This window comes from Medicago sativa, chromosome 2 (genome assembly GCF_051527215.1).
Source record: "Medicago sativa cultivar Bolivia chromosome 2, Bolivia_mono, whole genome shotgun sequence".
NCBI classification, from domain to species: Eukaryota; Viridiplantae; Streptophyta; class Magnoliopsida; order Fabales; family Fabaceae; genus Medicago; species Medicago sativa.
In genome coordinates this window covers 16,000,494-16,021,839 of record NC_140750.1, presented here as the reverse complement: position 1 = coordinate 16,021,839, position 21,346 = coordinate 16,000,494, and the positions used below count along the sequence as shown (strand labels likewise).

Below are 21,346 nucleotides of genomic sequence, written 5' to 3'. Positions count from 1 at the left end.
ATTGATCAGTGGTTCTTCACAGTCTTTTGCTTTCAAATACATAATCTCTTCATCAGGGAATTCAAACTCGATTGGCTGGTAATCATCCAGAGGTTGACAAGCAAGATGCTCAGCAAGGATGCTTCCTTTGATTGCTTTTTGAGCCTTGTACACAATATCATATTCAGTCAATAACATTTGCCAACGTGCGATCTTTCCAGTAACATCAGGCTTTTCAAAAATGTACTTGATTGGATCCATTCGGGATATCAACCAAGTTGTATGATTCACCATATAATGACGCAGGCGTTTGGCAGCCCATGCTAAAGCACAACAAGTCTTTTCAAGAATTGTATACCGAGTCTAACAGTCGGTGAACTTCTTGCTTAGATAGTAGATATCATGTTCTTTCGTTCTGGTCTCGTCTTGTTGACCGAGAACACAACCCATGGATTCATCTAACACTGATAGATACATAATCAAAGGCCTTCCTTCCACTGGCGGGACAAGGATAGGAGGTTCTAACAGGTATTCTTTAATGCTATCAAAAGCTTCCTGGCATTCATCATTCCATACAACAGGCTGATTCTTTCTGAGCAATTTGAAAATTGGTCCACAAGTAGCAGTCATATGAGATATGAATCTTGAAATGTAATTCAGGCGTCTGAGGAAACCTCTGACTTGCTTTTCAGTTTGAGGGGCCGACATCTCTCTGATGGCTCGGACTTTGTCAAGATCGACTTCAATGCCTCTTTGGCTGACGATGAAGCCTAGCAGTTTTCCAGATCTTACACCGAATGTACATTTGTTGGGATTCAACCGTAGCTTGTACTTTCTCAATCTTTCAAACATCTTTTCCAAATACACAACATGCTGCTCTTCATCACTTGATTTCACAATCATGTCATCAACATATACTTCAATCCCTTTGTGAATCATATCATGAAACAGAGTAGTCATACCCCTCTGATACGTTGCACCCGCATTTATCAAGCCAAAAGGCATCACTTTATAACAGAATGTCCCCCATGGGGTGATGAAGGACGTCTTTTCCCTATCTTCAGGAGACATCCGTATCTGGTTATAGACGGAGAAACCATCCATAAAGGAGAACACTTTGGATTGAGCAGTACTGTCAACGAGCACATCAATATGAGGCAATGGGAAGTTATCTTTCGGACTGGCTTTATTCAGATCTCTGTAATCAACACACATTCGAACTTTCCCATCTTTCTTTGGTACTGGTACAATGTTGGCAATCCACTCAGGATATTCAGCTGTCATGAGAAAACCCGCATCAATTTGCTTTTGCACCTCAGCCTTGATCTTAAGAGCCTTGTCTGGCCGGGACCTTCTCATTTTCTGTTTGACGGGAGGGCATTCAGATCTTGTTGGTATCCGATGTTCCACAATCTTGGGATCTAGACCCGGCATATATTTATAGGACCATGCAAAAAAATCCGGATAATATCGGAGAAGCTGAGTAATCTTCTTTTTCACTTCTGGCTCCAGTGTAGCACCAATCTTGATCTCTCGCTTGTTCTCCTCAGTACCCAGGTTGACAAGCTCAATCTCTTCCTGGTGAGGCTGAATGACTTTTCTTTCTCGCTCAAGCAATCGAGTGATCTCGTACGGTATCCCTTCATCATCATTCTCATCTTCAGCTTCACATACAGGGAATTCAAAATTTGGAGGAACTGTAGGGTCACTGTGTTCAACGGGTTTATTATGGTTCAATCTGCATAATGTTTGGGATGAGCTTTAGAAAAAGTTTTCTCATGCAGATTTTTGAAATTAATAAGAAAATAAAGATGTTTTGGTTTTTTCTGGCATTACCATTATTTCCAAGAAAAAGGCACTAAAAAGTAAAAAAACAGAGTCGCGGAAAAACGACAATTCTTATTGATAACGGCAATGCCGAAACAAACATGCCCTTACAAAGACATCACTTTCGTCATCAATGACCTCCCAATTTCTCGTAATGCCTCCTGGTACAACAAACGCAGGCACACAACCACTCTCAGTAGCATCTTTGGTAATAACATTGATAAACCCAGCACTGTAGAAAGTTCCTATTGAAACGCCAGAGGTCGGGGAAAACCCGAGGCCCTCTCTGCGCTTATTCTCCAGAACCTGTATCACTTTGCCCCATCCGACAGCTTGCCCTTCCTGAACAGCTTTCTGAGCGTCTTTCAATGAAGTCATAGTAGCACTGGCCCTCCGAGGCTCCGCACCTTCAACAGTCAAGCCCTGAAATGACGTCCCTTCAGCGGATCCTGCTTCAACACAAGAGAAAGATGACACTTGGCTAACCAGATACGCTTCTTCGCCATGTACAGTGACAAGCTTACCATTCTTCACAAACTTGAGCTTTTGGTGCAGAGTAGAAGTTACTGCCCCAGCATCGTAAATCCATGTCCTTCCAAGGAGGCAACTGTAAGAAGCATTGATGTCCATGACCTGGAAAGTGATTTGAAATGTTTCAGGACCAATGGTAATTGACAGATCTACTTCCCCAAGAACATCTTTACGTTTAAGGATGATCCAGTGTCCACCAACACATTGGATATCATGTCAGACTTGCAGTGCACTGAGATATGCAATGCTAAGTTGTGGCGTTTCCCTGCTTCGGGGAGTTCATCGTCACCAAACCACAAGTTATTACAAGCAGTAATGTTACCCACTATTCCATCGAACTGATCCACGGAGACTTCGTGATCAACATAGGCCTGTTCTAATACTTTCATCAACACTTTCTTGTGGGCTTCTGAGCTTAAGAGCAAAGACAAGATGGATATTTTTGACGGCGTTTGCAGCAACTGGTCTACAATCTTATAATCGCTCTTTTTGATGAGCCTCAAAATCTCGTCCAGATTGGACTCTTCAATAGACTGGCCTGATAGGCTGATGTTCTTGTCAACAGGAGGAGCAATTGGTGGAATTATTGTGGCAGCAGGTGTGACAACCCTCTTTTGGAACAAGGGTGGACGAACCCTTCCACTTCTCAGAGTTGTAGTTTCTTCTGCAATGTTACTAACCGTAGTTGGGGATACCAGAGCCACTTCCATCCCGTTCTCAATCAAAGTCGCATCATACCTGAAAGGGATTGCTTTAGTAGAGGCATAAGATACCGGGCCAGGTAGCCTGATCACCAAAGGTTCAACATTCTTTGTCATAAGCACACTCTCGACAGGAGAGTCATGAAACACTGGCACAATCATACAAACATCACTAACAATCAAATACTTATTGTCCATTAGGCTTTGTATATCATCTTGCACCGCACAACAGCCCATCGGGTTCTGAAGACACTCTGAACAGGAAGCATGATCGTGATTGAATAAAGAAGCTTGGCAAAGTTTGACATGTAGTGGCACCAAAGGAGTAATAACATTACGGACATCTAAAACGGGAGCCTCTTGAGGAGCACGAACTCTTTCGAAAGCTTCGATCATGTTAACAGCAGCATGATTTGGAAGTGGATTGTCAAGCACGTGTGGAACACTATTTTCAAAAGTCAACCGTCCCCTGTCTATCAGATCCTTCACAACATACTTCAAAGCATAACAACCCTCAACATCATGGCCTTGAGCGCCTTGATGGAATTCACATGTGAGATCCTGTCGGAACCTGGGAGGTAATGGCGTAGGCGGAGGCTTGCCTGGCCTGGTAACGCAATGCCCTTTAGCAAGTAGAGTTGGGAGCAGATCAGCGTACCGCATTGGTATTGGTGGAAAATATGTCCTGGGCCGAGGGCCCTGTTGTTGCGGCTGTGGCTGTTGAGCAGGAGGCTGCTGTTGTACCTGTTGAGCAATGGCATTAACGGGCACTGGTGGTTGGCCCGATGGCAGAGGATATTGCTGATAGAATGGTGGGAAAAAGGGATGTTGAGAGTACTGCATATATTGGTAGGGTAGAGATAACTGAGCAGCATTAATAGGAGAGACAGTAGCTGTGGATTGCTTACCGGACACCATCCCCACCTCGGATTCCTTCTTCTTATGGTGGCCGTTACCATACTTCTTTGGCGCACTAGCTGAGGGCTCACCTTTTTCAAGAACAATGATACCCTCTCTGACAGCCTCCTCTAGACGAGTTCCCATAGTAACCATGTCGAAGAAGTTATTTGGCGCAGAGACTATCATTCTTTCAACATATTCCTTCTTCAGAGTCTTCAGGAATGTCTGTGTTAATTCTTCCTCATCAAGCCGAGGAGAAACACGGGCAGTCGCCCCTCTCCACCTCTGAGCATATTCACGGAAGGTCTCATCTGTCTTCTGAGAAAAAGACTTAAGAGAATCCCTATTCGGCTTCAAACGGGTATTGAACTCATAATGACTTTCAAAAGCAGCAGCGAGTTCCTCAAAAGTATGGATATTGTCTTTACTCAACCCGGTGTACCAGTCTGCCGCATCTTCTGCCAGGCTGTCCCGGAAGCAGTGAATCATTAGTGCATTATTATCTGCGTAGTTGGCCATCTTTCGGACGTACCAGATGACATGGCTATGTGGACAAGAAGATCCATTGTATTTATCGAAATCCGGCACTTTGAACTTCTTAGGAATCTCAAACTGGGATACCAGGCATAGATCACGAGCCTTAGCAGAAACACCAATCTCACGGCTAGCTCTGACCTCACGGAGCTCTCCAGCTAGCTCTCTTAACTGTTCTCTCATAGCCTCCATTATAGGGTCCTGTCCTCGCGGAGTATCAACATCGATTACCTGTTGCATAGTGTGCACAACAGGATCGGTAACAACAGTAGTCACTTGAGGCCTATGGGTTTTTGTAGAAGCAAGGGTTGTTGTAGGAATAGGTCCTTGATTGGCAATACCAGAGATATCGGCTGCAGTATTGGGGGCATAGAAAGCTGAGAGTCCATAAGGGCGCCCATTGGGCATGACAAATCGAGCATCAGAAGCTACTGTAGACACTGGGATAGGTGGAATCACTTCAGTAGTAACCGGAACAGATGTGGGTGGTTGTTCTTGTGCAGCCATCAGAGCGGACATAGTGTCGTGGGCCTTAGCCAAGTCTTCTTTCATAGTAGCCAGTTCGGCACGGAGCTGAGCATTCTCTTCTTCAATGTTAGCCATGTTTCTTCTCTTATACAATCTTGCCTGATGAATTCTATCTGGTTGTAAACCTTGCGAGCACGAGCCACTTTTCAGACTGCGGCAGAAAAAACCAGGAGGCAATGAGCACGGGGGAAGTTTTTTGTGACCAATGAATGCATATGATGCATGAGATGTGTTAATGCATATGCAAAAAGACTCTTTTTGTGTTATCGAAAGGTTTTTAGACAAATTAAAAATTTGTAAACACTACTAAACAACTGAAACATCATACACAACATGCAAACATCATAAGGTTTTACAAGATAATTCCCTTTGAAATGCTAAGCCAAGGGATAGACTTTGAAATGTAAAGCAACCACAACTGGAAACAACAACAGGGAATAGCAACCCTCAAGCATAGGAAGTGGAAGCATCATCCTCAGGCTCAGACTCAGACTCGTAACTGCAATATCGGGCATAGAAGTCACGGGCACCCCTAGCACTCTTGGAATCCCTCATGAGCAACCTATCCTTTTCTTCAATTTCCTTCCTAGCCTTAGCTAACTCCTTCTTTAATGTCAAAACCTCATGAGTCTTCTGCTCATCCTTTCCATCCAAGGTCATGATCAGATTCTCAGCCTCATAGTATCAAGCCTTCCACTGATGCTTCTCTCGGCTCTCCATAGCTAGATGCTCCTGATACTTCTCCTGAGTAGGTAGGGGTAGAGGCAAAGGCATGGTTGGAATGGATGCAAACACATATCTCATGGCGGGGTAAGGCATGCCAATCTCTTCGGCTTGGTTTATTACCCATTGAGTATAAGCCTCATGAGCAATACCGGATCTCACACCCATATGCTTCACATCTTTCTTCCGAATCTTGGACCAAGCCTCTATGAAGTCCTCTCTTATTCCCGTAGGAGCATTAGAGTAATGGAAGAAGTAAGGAGAGGTAGCAAGATAGATGGGCTTCTCTTTCATCGGGAAGCCAAATTGTCGCAAGGCGGTTCCAGGTTATAGTTGATTCCACCCCGGGTACCAAGAAGAGGTACATTAAGAAACTTTCCACCACCGAAGATAATTTCTTTGACCTTAGAAGCCGGAGTGAGCCAAACCACTTCATTAGGAGTGAGAGCCATAATCCGCTGTGAAATAGTCCAATTCTCTGGATTATCATGAAAAGACTTTGGAAGGTGCGAAATAAACCACCTGTAGAGGAGAGGTACACAGCAGAGAATGTATCCACGACCCTTGCCGGATCGATCGTGAATAGCATGGTATGTGTCAGCCAGCAAAGTAGGAACCAAATTCTTGGAGCGAAAGATCACAATAGCATTTATATCCACGAAGTCATCAAGATTTGGAAAGAGGATAAGCCCATAGATGAGTAGTGCAAGAATAACCTCAAGAATGTCCTGACAAGTAGTTTTGAGATTGGCTTTCTCAAGTAGATACTTCGAAGTGAACCCTTGGATGCGAGCCTTAGTGACAAGATTCTTGGAGACATCGGAGGTCTTGAGATAGAGATCACGGGCAATATCCAAAGGCATATGAGGATGCTCAAGACCCGTGAAAGGTGTTCCCTTGGCTATAGGTAAACCTGTCAAGGAAGAATAAGCCTCAAGAGTCGGTACCAACTGAAAGTCAGGAAAAGTGAAGCACCGATATTTCCAATCGTAGAATTGCACTAGAGTGTGCACAAGCTTCTCATCCACATTAGTTCGGAGAAGAGTAAGTAAATCCCCATAACGGTGTCGGAAACCAATCGGATCCTTGACCTTGAGTGCCAAATCTCTCAAACTAGCCAAATCCACTTCCTTGAACTTGTAGGACTTAGTCTTCCCCATTCCTACAATGTTTACAAATTCAATTTGTCTAAGCCTTTCGATAAATGCATGGAAAAAAGTTTATGCATGTATGCATGTATGCACGATTCAAGTACGGAGAAAACATGGTGGGTTGAGATTCAAAGTCAAGGAGTCACGGGTGGACACGGTGTCCGGTGATACTAGGGCTTTAGGAAATAGTAACCGGGTTCTAAAAGGTTCCCAAGTCGCAACCTCTCCCACGTATAGCATGGTGCCACGAGACAAACACTCGCTCCATGATTATCTGCGAGAAGGTTTAACTTGAGTGTAGTATCGCGTGACGACTAAAACTCGAGACAAACACTCGGTTTAGCCTCCGCACTACATCCTAGAAAATGGCCATGGATGGGCTTGGTTATCTACGGTCCATAGCGTCATATAGAACAATTGGAAGCAAAGTGCCTAAACGCGACAACACGCGCCGACAACATCACCCCCAAAATGCCTCAGCTATGTGGGATTGATCGCATAATCCAATACACGAGGCAACCCTCGGAATGAATTGTCGATTATATCCCCCATAAATCCTAAGTTCACTCAGCCCGGGTGTAGGGCTTTGATATTCTCACCCCCACACGTTTGCAAGAATTTAAACATTTATTCACATAAGAAAGCAAATGAAAGAAGCAAGTAAAATCAAAGCGCAAGCGTGAAAATAAAGATTAGGCGTAACTCTCGAATCTCCCCAGTGGAGTCGCCAGCTGTTTTATCTTGGTTTTTCGGGTGTCAAACATTGATTAAGTTTGAACCTTTTTAACCTTTGATATCTCATTTTTTCTTGGGAAGGGAAAAATAAGAAAAACCCTTGAGAATCGAGGTTCGGGAGTTGTTTTCGCGACGGGAAGGTGTTAGGCACCCATAACGACTATAGTATCCTATAGGAACCGTCTTTACTTTCTACGCGCGCGCTTTATTTTTAAATGCTATTTTGAAAGTGTTATTTGTACCTAAGTGTTTGCTAAGTTAAGAATTGGAGGGAGGAGAATGTGTACTGTTGCAGTCAGTGATGTGGCCTTATATAGGCTGCCATGTGTTCTGATGCTCCAATGGGATGTTGACACCTGGATTGGACCTTAACAAACTCGGCCTTGGCTTAAAATTGACTTGAGGACCATTCTGCAATTTTTGGAACTTGAGGGACTAATATGCAATTTTGGTAAAAGGACTAAAAACAAAAGCATGAGACTTAAAGGACTGTTCTGCAATTTAGAAAAAAGACTAAAAAACAAATTTAAAACCAAAAGGACCTAAATGCAAAAAATAAGGACTTAAATGCAATTTTTAAAAGTTTGGAGGACTAAAATGCAAATTAAAAAATAAAATTGGGTAAAAAATGTAATAACGTAAAGTGAAACAAATAAAAAATACAAAATGGACTAAAATGAACCAACTACATAAATGAGGTGCTTTAAAGTAACCTCTCTCTGTCAAAATTTCATGTGAAAAGACCAAAATGCCCCTAGGGACTAAACTGACTCAAATATCTCAGATGCAATTTTTGAAATGGATTTTGGCATGGAATCAAGGCAAGGATTTATACAAACCAATTGAAAAGACTCAGAGACAATTTTCAAAGATTAAAAGAGGTTTTTAACACAGAAAATGACTAAAATACCCTTTTTATGAATTTTGCAAATAACATTGAAATAAAATGCAGAGAACTATGCAATTGATCAGAGACAGATTCAAATGACTTGCAATGCAAGAAAGACCCTTTGGATGGTTTAAAATGCAAGAAATCATGGACAAAGTCACAATTGAAAAGATTTTTAAAGCAAAATTGGAAGATAAAGCAGAGTAAAATATTAGTGTAAAACAATAGCAAATTGACAATCTTCAATAATGATAGACACATATTAAAGATGGAAAAACATTTTGAGCAAGTATTTTTAGGTCCAAAATTAGGGTATAACACACATCTACTAAAAATAATTAAATAAAAATGGGGCGTTACAAAACTCACCTCGTTGTTCTCCTAATTGTGACAATATCCATGTTGTTTGCATCCACCACAAATGCTATTGGTGTTCGCACCCCCCCAAGCTCGTGTTTGGTCGATCTGCAAAAAAGTAGAAGAACCAAAAATATGTTTCAAAACAATATTACCAAAAGCATTAACCACTTCTAAATTCAACATATACAAAGCCCTCGAGGTTGAGATTCAAGCAACAAGTGCACAAATCAATAAAACATTACCTATCATTACATCTTTGATGCCTAAATATGCAGACAACCCAGCCGTAAGTGGATCACTTAAAGTTTGCAAGGAAAATTATGAAATGATGCCGGATTCCATAACCAATGTTGTTGCAGCCCTTGCAGTGCGCAATGCTAAAGAAGTAAATTTCCAATGTGGCAATATTTTTGTTTACCATATGGGTTGTGCAGACGCTTTTGTTGAAAGTGACAAATATCGTGTTGTACCCTTTGCTGCTGATGCTAAAGTTCTTTGTGACATTGCTTCTAATTGTGCGGATATAGCAAATGCCATTACGAATAGAGTGAAGTGTACTCCATAGAGTTAACACAAGGGTGAACTTGGAATTGAATTAGGCTCAAATTTAAAAACTTGATTATTAATAATATTATCATTATCATTATTATTACAATGTCACTAGACAACATTATTCTTTGAACATTTATTTTATTGTCGTGTTTCATTGTAATTTTCTACTGTCACGAAGGAGTTCACTATTGAGGATTCTATTCTTTTTCTCCCTTCATTCATTTGCATGTGTTACACATAATCAATGAGGAGAAAGAGGTGGGTTTTGTTTTTGGTGAAATCTATTTTTTATTTAAGAGATCAATAATTACCAAATTTCGTATACAATAGTAAAACCTGGAAAACATACTTATATTGTGATAGCTTAAATATGTTTAATTTAGAGGTAGACTAAGTATATCCACTCCTTTATACTAACAACTAAACTATAATTTATAGACACACTATAACGAGTGACTTTTACTAACATGCAAATTCTAGGGCAATTACTTTGCTATGATTCAAATATGTAGTGCCTAAAAGTAAGAGGATGACAAGCAACCTGTTATTGGTATTTTTGTCCTCCCATCAACTTTGTCTACTCTTCTTGACGATCGAATTTAAATTATCGTCAATTCTATTGGAAGAAAGCATTGAAGAGAAGAAAATGACAGTACATGATACAAGCACTGCAGAAGTTACTTGAGGCGCAAGTTTCATTTAAGCTTTTGTAATTTCTCTTACATTTGCATTTCATTTGAGTTACATGTAGTTAGTTAGAGTTTTCAGCTCCTATAAATAGCTATCTCTGTAACCGTTTCAATTCAATGAAATAAGAATCATTTTCATCTTTCTCCAAAAGCTTGAAGCTTCATCCATGGCAGATTTGTTCTTAGATGGTATCAGAGCAAGATTTTCTTGCTCTGCTTCCGCACATTGAAGATTGAACGATAGATAAGTTCATCTTCTTCGTTCACTCTGTTTTTCTACTCTCTTTTCACCGATTCTCTTTGATTTTGCGTTTCTGGTTTTCATTGTTCTTTCTTGAACAATTTCTCATTTCTTCTTTGAATCTTTGATCGGATTCTTCTTCAATATGGTGCGAAACAATAACAATCAGGATCAAAGCCTTGATCCTTACTATGCTCACTCGTCAGATAATTCCACAACAGTTACGGTTACACCTCAATTAACCGGAGAAAATTATCACTCTTGGTCCATGAAGATGCGAAGAGCTCTTGCAATGAAGAACAAATTCAAGTTTGTTGATGGATCTATACCTGTGCCAGAAGAGGATGATTTGAATTACGCTGGTTGGGAAAGGTGTAATAATTTGGTTCATACTTGGATAATCAATTCCATTTCACCTTCTATTGCACAGAGTGTAGTGTTCATAGAGAATGCTATTGATATGTGGAATGACTTGAAAGATAGATTCATGAGAGGAGATAGGATAAGAGTAGCACAATTGCAAGAAGAGATTGCGAATTTGAAGCAAGGTAGTAAGAAAGTTATTGAATTTTTCACTGAATTGAGAGGATTATGGGAAGAGTTGGATCAGTATAGGCCAATGCCTCAATGTACTTGTCCAATAGCTTGCACCTTTTTAGCTATGAGGAATAACAAAGCCTTTAGAGCAGAAGACAGAATCATCAAGTTCTTGATGGGATTGAATGAAGATTATCAAGGGGTGACATCACAAGTTCTATTGATGGATCCTTTGCCCCAAATTAACAGAGTTTTCTCCATGGTAATGCAGCAAGAAAGGAAGATGCAATACAATGTTGTGTCATCACCTACAGCTACAATGGATGATGCAAATTCAGGACTTGTGAATGCCATGGATGGACAGAGACAATTTGGAAGAGGAAGAGGAAGAGGAACTCTAAGAGTGTGCAGTTTTTGCAATAGAACTAATCACACTGTTGAAACTTGATATAAAAAGCATGGATACCCTCCTAATTGGGGAAGAGGATGAGGAAATTCCTTTTCAAATGGAGGAAATTCGTATGCAAGTGCTAACTTTGTGGAAAGTGAGGATACTGAATCTAAGGGAGGCACTTCCAATGGAAAGAATGAAGATAATGGTATGATGTTAACCAAGGATCAGTATCAAAGTTTGATAGCATTGTTAGAAAGAAGCAACATTGATTCTAAAGGCTCAGCAAATGTGATGAGAGCCAGTACTTCATCTGGCAATATTGGAGGTAAACTTTTTACCAATAATGCTAATTGCAAGTTTGATGACACTAGCTGGATAGTGGACACAGGTGCTACACATCACACTTGTCATGATTTGAACTGGTTCACTACTTATTATGAAATTAATCCTATCAGTGTTACTCTACCAAATAAGAACATTGTAGAGGCTTGTTACAGAGGAAATGTGAAACTGTCTGATACTTTGCATATTTGCAATGTGTTATTTCTACCTGACTTTGCAGTTAATCTCATATCTGTGTCAAAACTGTGCAAAGAACAAGATTGCCTAGTGAATTTTGAGGCTAATTTGTGTGTTATACAGGAAAAGAAGGATATGAGGAGGATTGGTTTGGCTGAAGAAGTGGATGGTCTATATTACTTGAAGGCCAAGAAAGAACCACAAAAACCAGTAAAGATTTCTAGTATTTCTGTTTCTAATAATCAGTCTAGTACTGTTGTGCCACCTGGAATCCTATGGCACCTTAGACTTGGGCATCTATCTCATGATAGAATGCAATGTATGAATAAAATGTATAGCTACATTTCTGCTAGTAATCATGTAGCTTGTGATATTTGTCAAATGTCAAGACAAAAGAAACTGCCTTTTACTGTCAGTCAGAATAATGCACATAACCTGTTTGATCTTGTGCATATGGATATTTGGGGTCCATTCTCTACTGCCTTTGTTCATAGTTTTAGATATTTTCTAACCATTTTAGATGACTTTAGTAGACATGTTTGGGTAGTTATGATAAAATCCAAATCAGAAGTCTCAGCAAAGGTTAAGAGTTTTGTTCAATTAGTGGAAAATCAATTTGAAAGGAAGGTTAAATCCATTAGGAGTGATAATGGTCCTGAGTTTCTTCTGCAAGAATTCTATGCAGAGAAAGGTATTTTGCACCAAAGGAGTTGTGTGTATACACCACAACAGAATGGGAGAGTAGAAAGGAGACACCAACACATACTGAATATTAGTAGAGCACTAATGTTTCAGTCTAAATTGCCCAAAAAGTTTTGGTCTTATGCAGTTTTACACTCTGTGTATCTTTTGAACCGGATACCAACAAAACTTTTACACAATAAGTCATCTTATGAAGCACTATATGGTCATGCACCTGATTTGAGTCAGCTCAAAGTCTTTGGCTGCCTCAGTTATGCTTCTACCTTGCCTATCAACAAACACAAATTTGATCCAAGAGCACAAAAGTGTGCCTTTTTGGGTTATAAATCAGGAATGAAAGGCTACATCCTAGTCAATGTTCATACTTCTGATATTTTGATCTCTAGGAATGTGAAATTCTTTGATCTTGAATTTCCATTCCATTCATTGTCTCTAAATCCTCTTCCCAACACTCACATTTACCTAGATAGTAATTGTGATTTATCTGGCAAGCTGTCTGTTGATACAGAAGAGTCCACTCAAAATATTGATGCATCTGAAAATGTTGATGCATCTGAAAGTGTTACTACTGATATTGAACCTCTGGACCAGGCTGATGAAGTTGCTACACATTTACCTCCTAGACAGTCTCAGAGAAGTAGTAAACCACCTTCATACTTGAAAGACTATGTTTGTCACTCTTCTGGTTACCCTATGGCCAATTATGTTTCTTACTCTCATCTTGCACCACAACATCAAGCTTATGCTTTGTCCCTTTCACAAGATATTGAGCCTTCCACATACCATCAAGCCTGCAAAGACTCTAGATGGTTAACTGCTATGTAGAATGAGATTGAGGCTCTCAATGCTAACCATACTTGGGAGTTTGTGGATTTGCCCTCAAATGCAGTGGCTATTGGGAGTAAATGGGTATATAAGATTAAAAGACATGCTGATGGAAGTATAGAGAGATTCAAAGCACGTCTTGTGGCCCAAGGATATACCCAAACTGAAGGTTTGGATTACTTTGAAACTTTTTCACCTGTTGCAAAGTTGTCCACTATTAGAGTCTTATTGGCTCTGGCATCCATTCATGGTTGGCACCTTCACCAACTGGATGTTAATAACGCTTTTCTTCATGGAGACTTGAATGAAGCTGTGTACATGAAGGTACCTCAGGGAGTTTCTTCTCCTAAAGCTGGACAAGTGTGTAGGCTACTTAAGTCTCTCTATGGTCTTAAGCAAGCTAGTAGGCAGTGGTTTGAGAAGCTTACCCAGTTTCTTTATGCCCAGGGTTTTGTTCAAGCATCTTCAGATCACACTTTGTTCACTAAATCCACTGCTTCTTCTTTTACTGCACTTTTAGTGTATGTAGATGATATAATCCTTGCTGGTACCTCTCTCACTGTTTTTGATGAATTAAAACTTGCTTTGCATCAACAATTCAAAATCAAAAACCTTGGCCAGCTCAAGTTCTTCCTTGGTCTAGAGGTGGCCAGATCCTCTAGGGGTATCACACTCTGTCAAAGAAAATATTGTCTGGAACTTTTGGCAGATGCTAAGCTCACTAGTTGCAAACCTGTCAGCACTCCTCTGGACCCTTCTTCACGCCTACACCAAGATGGAGGTTCTCTTCATCCTGATGTTTCTGGTTATAGAAGATTAGTAGGGAGATTATTGTATCTTACTACTACCAGACCTGATATTGCCTATGCCACCCAACAACTGATCCAGTTCATGGCCTCACCTACTGCTCTTCATCATCAAGCTGCCCTTAGGGTTCTCAGATACCTCAAAAGATCTCCAGGTCGTGGCTTGTTTTTCCCTCAATCATCTGATTTACAGTTGTTTGGTTTCAGTGATGCTGATTGGGGAGGGTGCATAGACACCAGAAAATCTATTTCTGGTTATTGCTTCTTTATTGGTCAATCTCTTGTGTCCTGGAAATCAAAGAAGCAGAATATTGTCTCATGTTCTTCTGCTGAAGTAGAGTATAGGGCCTTGGCCTCAGCAACCCGTGAATTACAGTGGATGTGCTTCCTTCTCCATGATTTACAGCAATCACCAGCTCGTTTACCTGTGCTCTATTGTGATAATCAGAGTGCCTTGCACATTTCTGCTAATCCTATGTTCCATGAGCGCACTAAACACTTAGACATTGATTGCCATCTTGTACGAGAGAAGTTGCAAGCTGGAGTCATGAGACTGCTTCCTGTTTCCTCACACAATCAGACTGCAGATATGTTTACCAAAGCTTCAGGCCCTCGTCAGTTCTATGAGTGTCTCAACAAGCTGGGCATGATTGACATTTACCAACCTCCATCTTGTGGGGGGGTATTGGAAGAAAGCATTGAAGAGAAGAAAATGACAGTACATGATACAAGCACTGCAGAAGTTACTTGAGGCGCAAGTTTCATTTAAGCTTTTGTAATTTCTCTTACATTTGCATTTCATTTGAGTTACATGTAGTTAGTTAGAGTTTTCAGCTCCTATAAATAGCTATCTCTATAACCGTTTCAATTCAATGAAATAAGAATCATTTTCATCTTTCTCCAAAAGCTTGAAGCTTCATCCATGGCGGATTTGTTCTTAGAAATTCCATATCCAGTGTCAACGGATTCCTTTCAATTTACAAATATCATTCCATTGATGCGTTGATTATAACATTTATCTTTCACATGTTTACAAATAATAATTTTTTTATTTTCATTTTTTATTGTGGTGTCTCAATTGTGTGTCGACCTGGTCCTGAATTTTAAATTTACACTCTCACGGTGGGGGAATAAATGCACTTGGATTATTGATATGTCAAGGTGAGTATAATGTAAAAAGAGAGGTGTTATATAACACGAGATGAATACACATGATGCAGAAATAGTAGATATAATGCGGATGACACTACTACAGAAATGAGTTTTTACATCAGTTGAAAATCACTTTTCGCATCAGGTGGCAACTGATGTAAAGTGATATGATGTAGTATGTTCAGATCTTTTCACATCAGGTACGAACTGATGTGAAATCTTTTTTTCCACATCAGGCCTTTGTTGCACTGACGTGGTACGCTCCCTTTAAAATTTAACAGCAGGGTTTTCACATCAGTTTTATGATAGGCACTGAAGTTAAACATGTATACTTCACATCAGTACTTTTACCCACTGATGTGAAATCCAAAAAAAAATTTAAAAAAATTATTTTTTTTAAAACTGCTTACCAGATCAGCTTGAGACCTCTTTCCTTTTATAATAAAAATAAGAAAAAAAATTATGGATATTTTTATGCTACATCAATATTTTTTATATAAAAAAGTACATGCATATATAAATACAATCAAAGAAGTTATATTATACACTACAAGAAATCTAATATGGTACCTAAATTTATAAAACATGAATTTATAAAAATGTTCTACTATAATTATTCTCCGTCATCAAATCAAATACATGAATTTATAAAACCAAATATGGTACCTAAATTTGATCTAGTTATGTTAAACTCTGGAGATGAGAATCTTCAAGAGCTCATCCTGTCACTCTCCTCTTTCAACTTCTCTGCCTTACCAACAAAAGGAGCCTAGTCCTAAAAAAACACATAATCACAACAAGGCTTATAAAACCCAAAAATCTCTCAAGAGGTTTCATAGCTAGCGATTCATAAATTCAATAGTATACTTCATGCAAAATCAGTTGCAAACTTTCGTTAAACATAACTACATAATCATACCAAACATTTTAATCTATTTATCCAAAAGGGCCATAATCCACTTACAATTTAGTGTTAAATCTGGATAAGTGACCAGAGCTGGTTTGTCGTGATCCTCGTACACTATGACAAACACAGAACCACAACTAGAGTTGTTCCCAAAAATCGTTCGAAGACTTGACTTCTATACCAATCTCCTTAGCAACCTGCAATAGAAATGTACAAAGTTATATGACAACATTAGGAATCAGAAACCAAAACAGGAGGGGAAAAAAAAGCCAACACTACCAGAGCATATATACACTATTGAGCATTCTCCAGTACCACAATTCCTTGTAATTTTTCTGTTTGTTTTATGCTCTGTCATTATCTTTAGTTTGTCCTATGTTAGATAAGATTTCTATCCATGTTTGATTTCTTATAATATTATAATAAAGACACAATACATGTTGCCGAATAGATGAAAATTCAGGATGGCTGGCAGCAATTACAGCTTTGAACATATTTGGCCGTATTCCTTCTTGTTTCTAATGTTTGAAGGATAATGGATGCACGTACAGATAAGTTGGGCAAATAAAATGCATAAGAAACATGTTTCTTCCAGATGAGCTGAATCAATATATACAAATTCAACAGTCATCAAAGAGCCAGAAATCTTACAGCAGTCGTAGTTGATGAATTTACAAAGGTAACATTAAATTTTACAAAGGCACAATATAAATTTTCAGATGAATTTACTACGCTATGGAGAGATACATACCTTGAATGCAGGAACAGAGTATTTCCCAGAAAGTAGACCATGCGCCAATTTTGTCCTGTCAACAAATGGATGCTTATTTACATTATAACGAAGAAAAATGATCTATCCCTTTAAGAACATCATCTTCACTAACAAATGTTTTCTTTTATATGGGAAACAAATTGTTCTCCTATACTGCACACACACATGACTGGACGTTTTAACTATAAGTTCAATCGTATATTATATGTTAAAATAAAGTGTTTCGATGAAATAATCAGTTAGTTTCTGAATTGTATATTCTCAAGAACTTCCAATCAAATGGTTAGATAATTAGATAACCAAAATAAAAAAATTATCAAAAGATTAATGTATGCCATGACATACACCATTTTGATTGTATGTATAAACATGACTATGAGAATAGAGATACAAATAGCTAATGGTGATAATATAATCACTTAAAACAAGCTAGATACTTAGCACGCTTACTTTGCTCTGATACCGTGTTGAGTAAGAGAGAAAAGAGAAACATATGCTGAAAACCGTGTTACTGAATAGCACTACGGAAGGTCTTTTATATAGGAGATTATACACTTAATTACAAGGATATTCTACATAATATTCTATGCGAAGTAGCTAAGAGAGTAAGCTAGAATACATTTACAACGTATATATGATTATATACTATTTATTTGAATGTCAACAAATTACAAGCTTTCCTACACACAAACTTAGATAATCCAAACAAGCACACTTACAACTGCATATTCAGGTCTACAGTTGGATCAGCAGGAGACAACTCAAATGCCTTCTTTAGACTTTGGTTCAAGTAGTACCTAAGAAAGAAATTATAACAGAATTGAGCTGAATGCAAACTGGATTGAGCTATTCACAAGAGAATAGAAGACATTACTAACCGTGATATGAATGATCTTGTTGAAAACACAACTTGCATAGTTGCTGCTATATAACAACTAAAAGGAAACAAAATGAATAAATAAGAAGCATAAAAATAAATAATTCATAAGAACCAACATATAGTAGGGGCCAACTCTCACCTATTTCCAATGTTGACCAATCCTGTATAACCAGGTCCAAAAATTGGATCAACTTCTTGTCCACTTTCTTGAATTTGATTCCAATCAAAATTTGTAATCATTTCAGTCTGCATACAAGAACATGTGTCACTTAAAAGCATGTCACTTGATATATAATTTATGGTATGGCAGTTTAATACAACGCCTAGCAGAGTAGAAAGACAAAAGTTAGCTGTCTAAACTTCAACTGAATCTTCAGAAGCTAGTTTAGTTTTGCATCTGTCAAATTGAGTATCAAATCTAAACAAAATAATATGCCCAACATAACATCTTAAGCTCTTGATAGATGTTAATTTAATTTTGTTGATTGAGTATGATAGCATATATCACAATAAATTGAAATGCATATGCAAAAATCCAAACACTCAATTTTATAATTATCGGAAAAAAAATATTTTATCGAACACAAGTAGCAAACCTTAGATCTTTGAGAAATGCAACCCTTCTAATCTCAACATTATCAATAGATGATGAAGAAAATAAAGTATATTTAATCCAGCAAACAAGGGTTCAACAGGACATTTGATCCCAACAAATATGTTTTCATGTAATAAGGAAAAAACAATAAAAGTTTTCAAATAAACCATTAATCAGTAAAATATATAAAAAAAAAGTTTGCTATAGCAAAAGTAAACGCTCAAGGGCCGTGTCCCATAAAGGAAAGCAATATGATAAATAAGTAATATAATTTTGAGTTTTAAGTTTTAACAGGCATCAAGTTAACAAATGCAGGTCTCATAGAGGCCACGCGTAACCAAGTACTCTAAAGGGAAATTGTATCATTGAAGGTAAATAGTGAACCTTTTGAAGCGATGAAAAGTCAATGCCAAAAAAGGCCAAATGTTGTGCTAAATGTGGATCCAAGACACTATTATACTCTGGATAGGAGTAAACATCTGAGCTGCCATAATACAATAAGCATAATTAGTACATAGTGAGGAAAAAGAAAAATATTCATCATATTTAATCCACAAAGAAAATTTAAATTTATTTAGTTTAAATTATTTGTTGAGGTTTAAAATGCACTCAAAGTTGTAGATCTACAAAACAAGATACGAAACAAAAGGAACTACCTCTTCGCCGATCTCTCACTGTTTTCGCGACGGCTCTACTTCCTTGCTTCTTCACTATTCCGATTTGGTTCTGTATTGTTCCGATTGTTGCTGGAATCGGCCTGTGTTGTTACAAATTCCGAAACTAATTTTGTTGTTTTGTTGTTGTGGATCCAGAAAACGAATTGGTGTTGATAATTTTGGGAAAGAAAAAAAAAAGGCTATGATAATTAGCACCAAGAAGTTGAAATCGTATTTGGAATAATGTTTGATAATAGAAGATCTTGAAGCCAATGAATGTAATTAGACCTATTGGGTACAGTTGGACAGAGTTGGCCATCAGGAATCCACCAGTTGAGAGAATGGTCATGGTGGAGCAAGACACGGGTTAGTTCACGTGTGTCCTCAAAGTACACGTATCACAAATATAAACTCTTGAAGAGCACAGTTAAGCTCCTACCAGCACAGTACACGTATCACAAATATAAACTCTTGTGAGCACACAAGAATTACTCAAGCTTTTATTGTAATAGTGTGGGGGGAGTAATATGCTTATTTTCACACTTAGTACACTCAAAGTCATGAGACTATATCCAAGATGTTATAAACAAAATAGTTGGTTAAAGATTAAAAAAACAATCAATTTGATTCAAGTCTAATGTATATGGGATTTACAAACAAATACTGAAACATAAGTGTTGATATTTTCCTATCAGCTTTCCTAATTCTCAGGGCCAACTCGAAGTCTAGCATCATATGGCAGTTTATACTTGTCATCTTTGAGAGTTAAGTTTCAAACTCCAATGGTTAGCTCGTTATCCCAAGATCATGTTTAAATTATAAATGGCATGTCCGGATTTCCCCTTATTCATGACAACTATCAGCTAAATATTTCAGTTTAAAGACAAACTGCCTGTCTTATGCAATCCATGACAGTTCACATAAATAATTGAACCAAACTTTGATCAGCTAAGCTACACAATCAACATGCAAAATTTTACCGTTTGAGTTTCGGTCAGATATAATGCAACATTCGTAACAGGTTTGGTGTATAATATTCCTACTTCCTTAAAAACCATTATTACCTGAACAAAAACAGTGCCATCGGTGTAAGCATGAGGATTAATAGCGCGAGTAGTTCGCTGGCCACATATGGTACAAGTAAAAGCAATGAGCATCCTTCGCCTGGGAGATTTAGTGAAGAGTGACCATGGGAAAGTGGAAATATTGTCAGTCCCAGATTGGCCATCCTTGCTAATAGCAGGAACTGGAGGCCCTTCCATCCCAGAACCTGTTGTCCATCCTCTACCTGTTGCTGCACTCAACACCAGCCCCATCGCCGCATCCTGATCCCACAAATTATAATCAGAATTTAATGAATTTCACAAGTCAACAAAAAAAAAAATCAAACTTTACCATCCATCGTATATAAAAATAAGGAAATTAGGGTTAGAGAGAAACATTACATACAATGGAGAAACAACGATTAGTGGGAACCTGAGAAAGGTTGAAGTTGAGTTCGTTGGATGATGATGATGATTTAGATTGCGATTCTGAATCGTTGTTACCATCGTCACCTGAAATGAAAAAAATAATAGTAAAATTAATGATGGAATTAGAAAATTGATGAAAGAAAAGATTGATCGAGAAGAGAATACGGACGCTTAGAAGAGGGTAGACGAAAGTGGAAGGTTTTCTTGGAAGAAAGAGATGATGATGATGTTCTTGTTGAAGAGCGGAAACGGCACTGCTCTGGAATCTCAGATCTGTCTTGAAATCTTGAGCAATTTCACGAACAAGACGTTGGAATGGAAGTTTACGGATCAGAAGCTCAGTGCTCTTCTGATACTTACGGATCTCTCTCAAAGCAACTGTTCCAGGTCTGAATCTGTGTGGCTTCTTCACTCCTCCAGTCGCCATAGCTGATTTCCGGGCGGCTTTGGTGGCGAGCTGCTTCCGGGGAGCCTTGCCGCCGGTGGACTTGCGAGCAGTCTGCTTGGTACGTGCCATCGAGAGAAGCTTCTGGAAGATTGATTTTGTAACTGTGACTGTGATTGTGAAATGGAATGTGAGATTTTAGATGTGTATGGTTCAGATCTGAAAATGGGTTTTTATAGATTAATTGATAGTGTTTTGAATTCAACACTTGAAATGAAAATTTGGACCGATGGGTACAAAGAAGCCAAATGGGCAAAGTAAGATGAAGAATTGAATAATTGGAGGAACGAAGAACTGAGAAAGTGAGGAACGAAGAAGTGTTTTTACGATAGAGAGGAAGAGAT

The 21,346-nt window shown here is 38.6% G+C and overlaps 1 protein-coding gene and 1 long non-coding RNA gene across 5 annotated transcripts in view; both read right to left on the bottom strand.

Moving 5' to 3' along the window:
* Positions 1 to 21,346, bottom strand: part of LOC146944965 (uncharacterized) — a 50,086-nt gene that overhangs the window by 26,966 nt on the left and 1,774 nt on the right. The window contains exon 2 of the long non-coding RNA XR_015026195.1: positions 8,868 to 8,963. This is a non-coding gene — a long non-coding RNA (uncharacterized LOC146944965). The remainder of the gene's footprint in view (positions 1 to 8,867; positions 8,964 to 21,346) is intronic.
* LOC146944966 (ubiquitin carboxyl-terminal hydrolase 14-like) lies at positions 15,745 to 21,298 on the bottom strand. Of its 4 annotated transcripts, XM_085743354.1 has the most exons (11): positions 20,727 to 21,298; positions 20,535 to 20,641; positions 20,150 to 20,410; positions 19,086 to 19,186; positions 18,814 to 18,908; positions 17,974 to 18,080; positions 17,833 to 17,889; positions 17,674 to 17,751; positions 16,934 to 16,988; positions 16,240 to 16,379; positions 15,745 to 16,050 (listed from the first exon to the last, which is right to left on the bottom strand). In XM_085743354.1, exons 3-10 carry the CDS (start codon positions 20,311 to 20,313, stop codon positions 16,320 to 16,322), a joined length of 717 nt encoding a protein of 238 aa, XP_085599480.1. In that variant the 5' UTR covers positions 20,314 to 20,410; positions 20,535 to 20,641; positions 20,727 to 21,298; the 3' UTR covers positions 15,745 to 16,050; positions 16,240 to 16,319. The 4 variants fall into 4 exon arrangements, with proteins under 4 accessions (XP_085599480.1, XP_085599482.1, XP_085599483.1 ...); XM_085743356.1 differs by lacking the exon at positions 19,086 to 19,186 and having other exon boundaries at positions 18,814 to 18,913; XM_085743357.1 differs by lacking the exon at positions 19,086 to 19,186 and having other exon boundaries at positions 18,814 to 18,913; positions 20,562 to 20,641.

Excerpts from the sequence above, each read along its gene's own strand:
- LOC146944966 (XM_085743354.1), bottom strand. The coding sequence starts at position 20,313 with ATGGCCAATCTGGGACTGACAATATTTCCACTTTCCCATGGTCACTCT. Across the intron at positions 17,752-17,832 it reads ACAAGATCATTCATATCACG|GTACTACTTGAACCAAAGTC; the intron begins GTTAGTAATGTC and ends TTTCTTTCTTAG. Across the intron at positions 16,989-17,673 it reads GTAGACCTGAATATGCAGTT|GACAAAATTGGCGCATGGTC; the intron begins GTAAGTGTGCTT and ends ATTTGTTGACAG.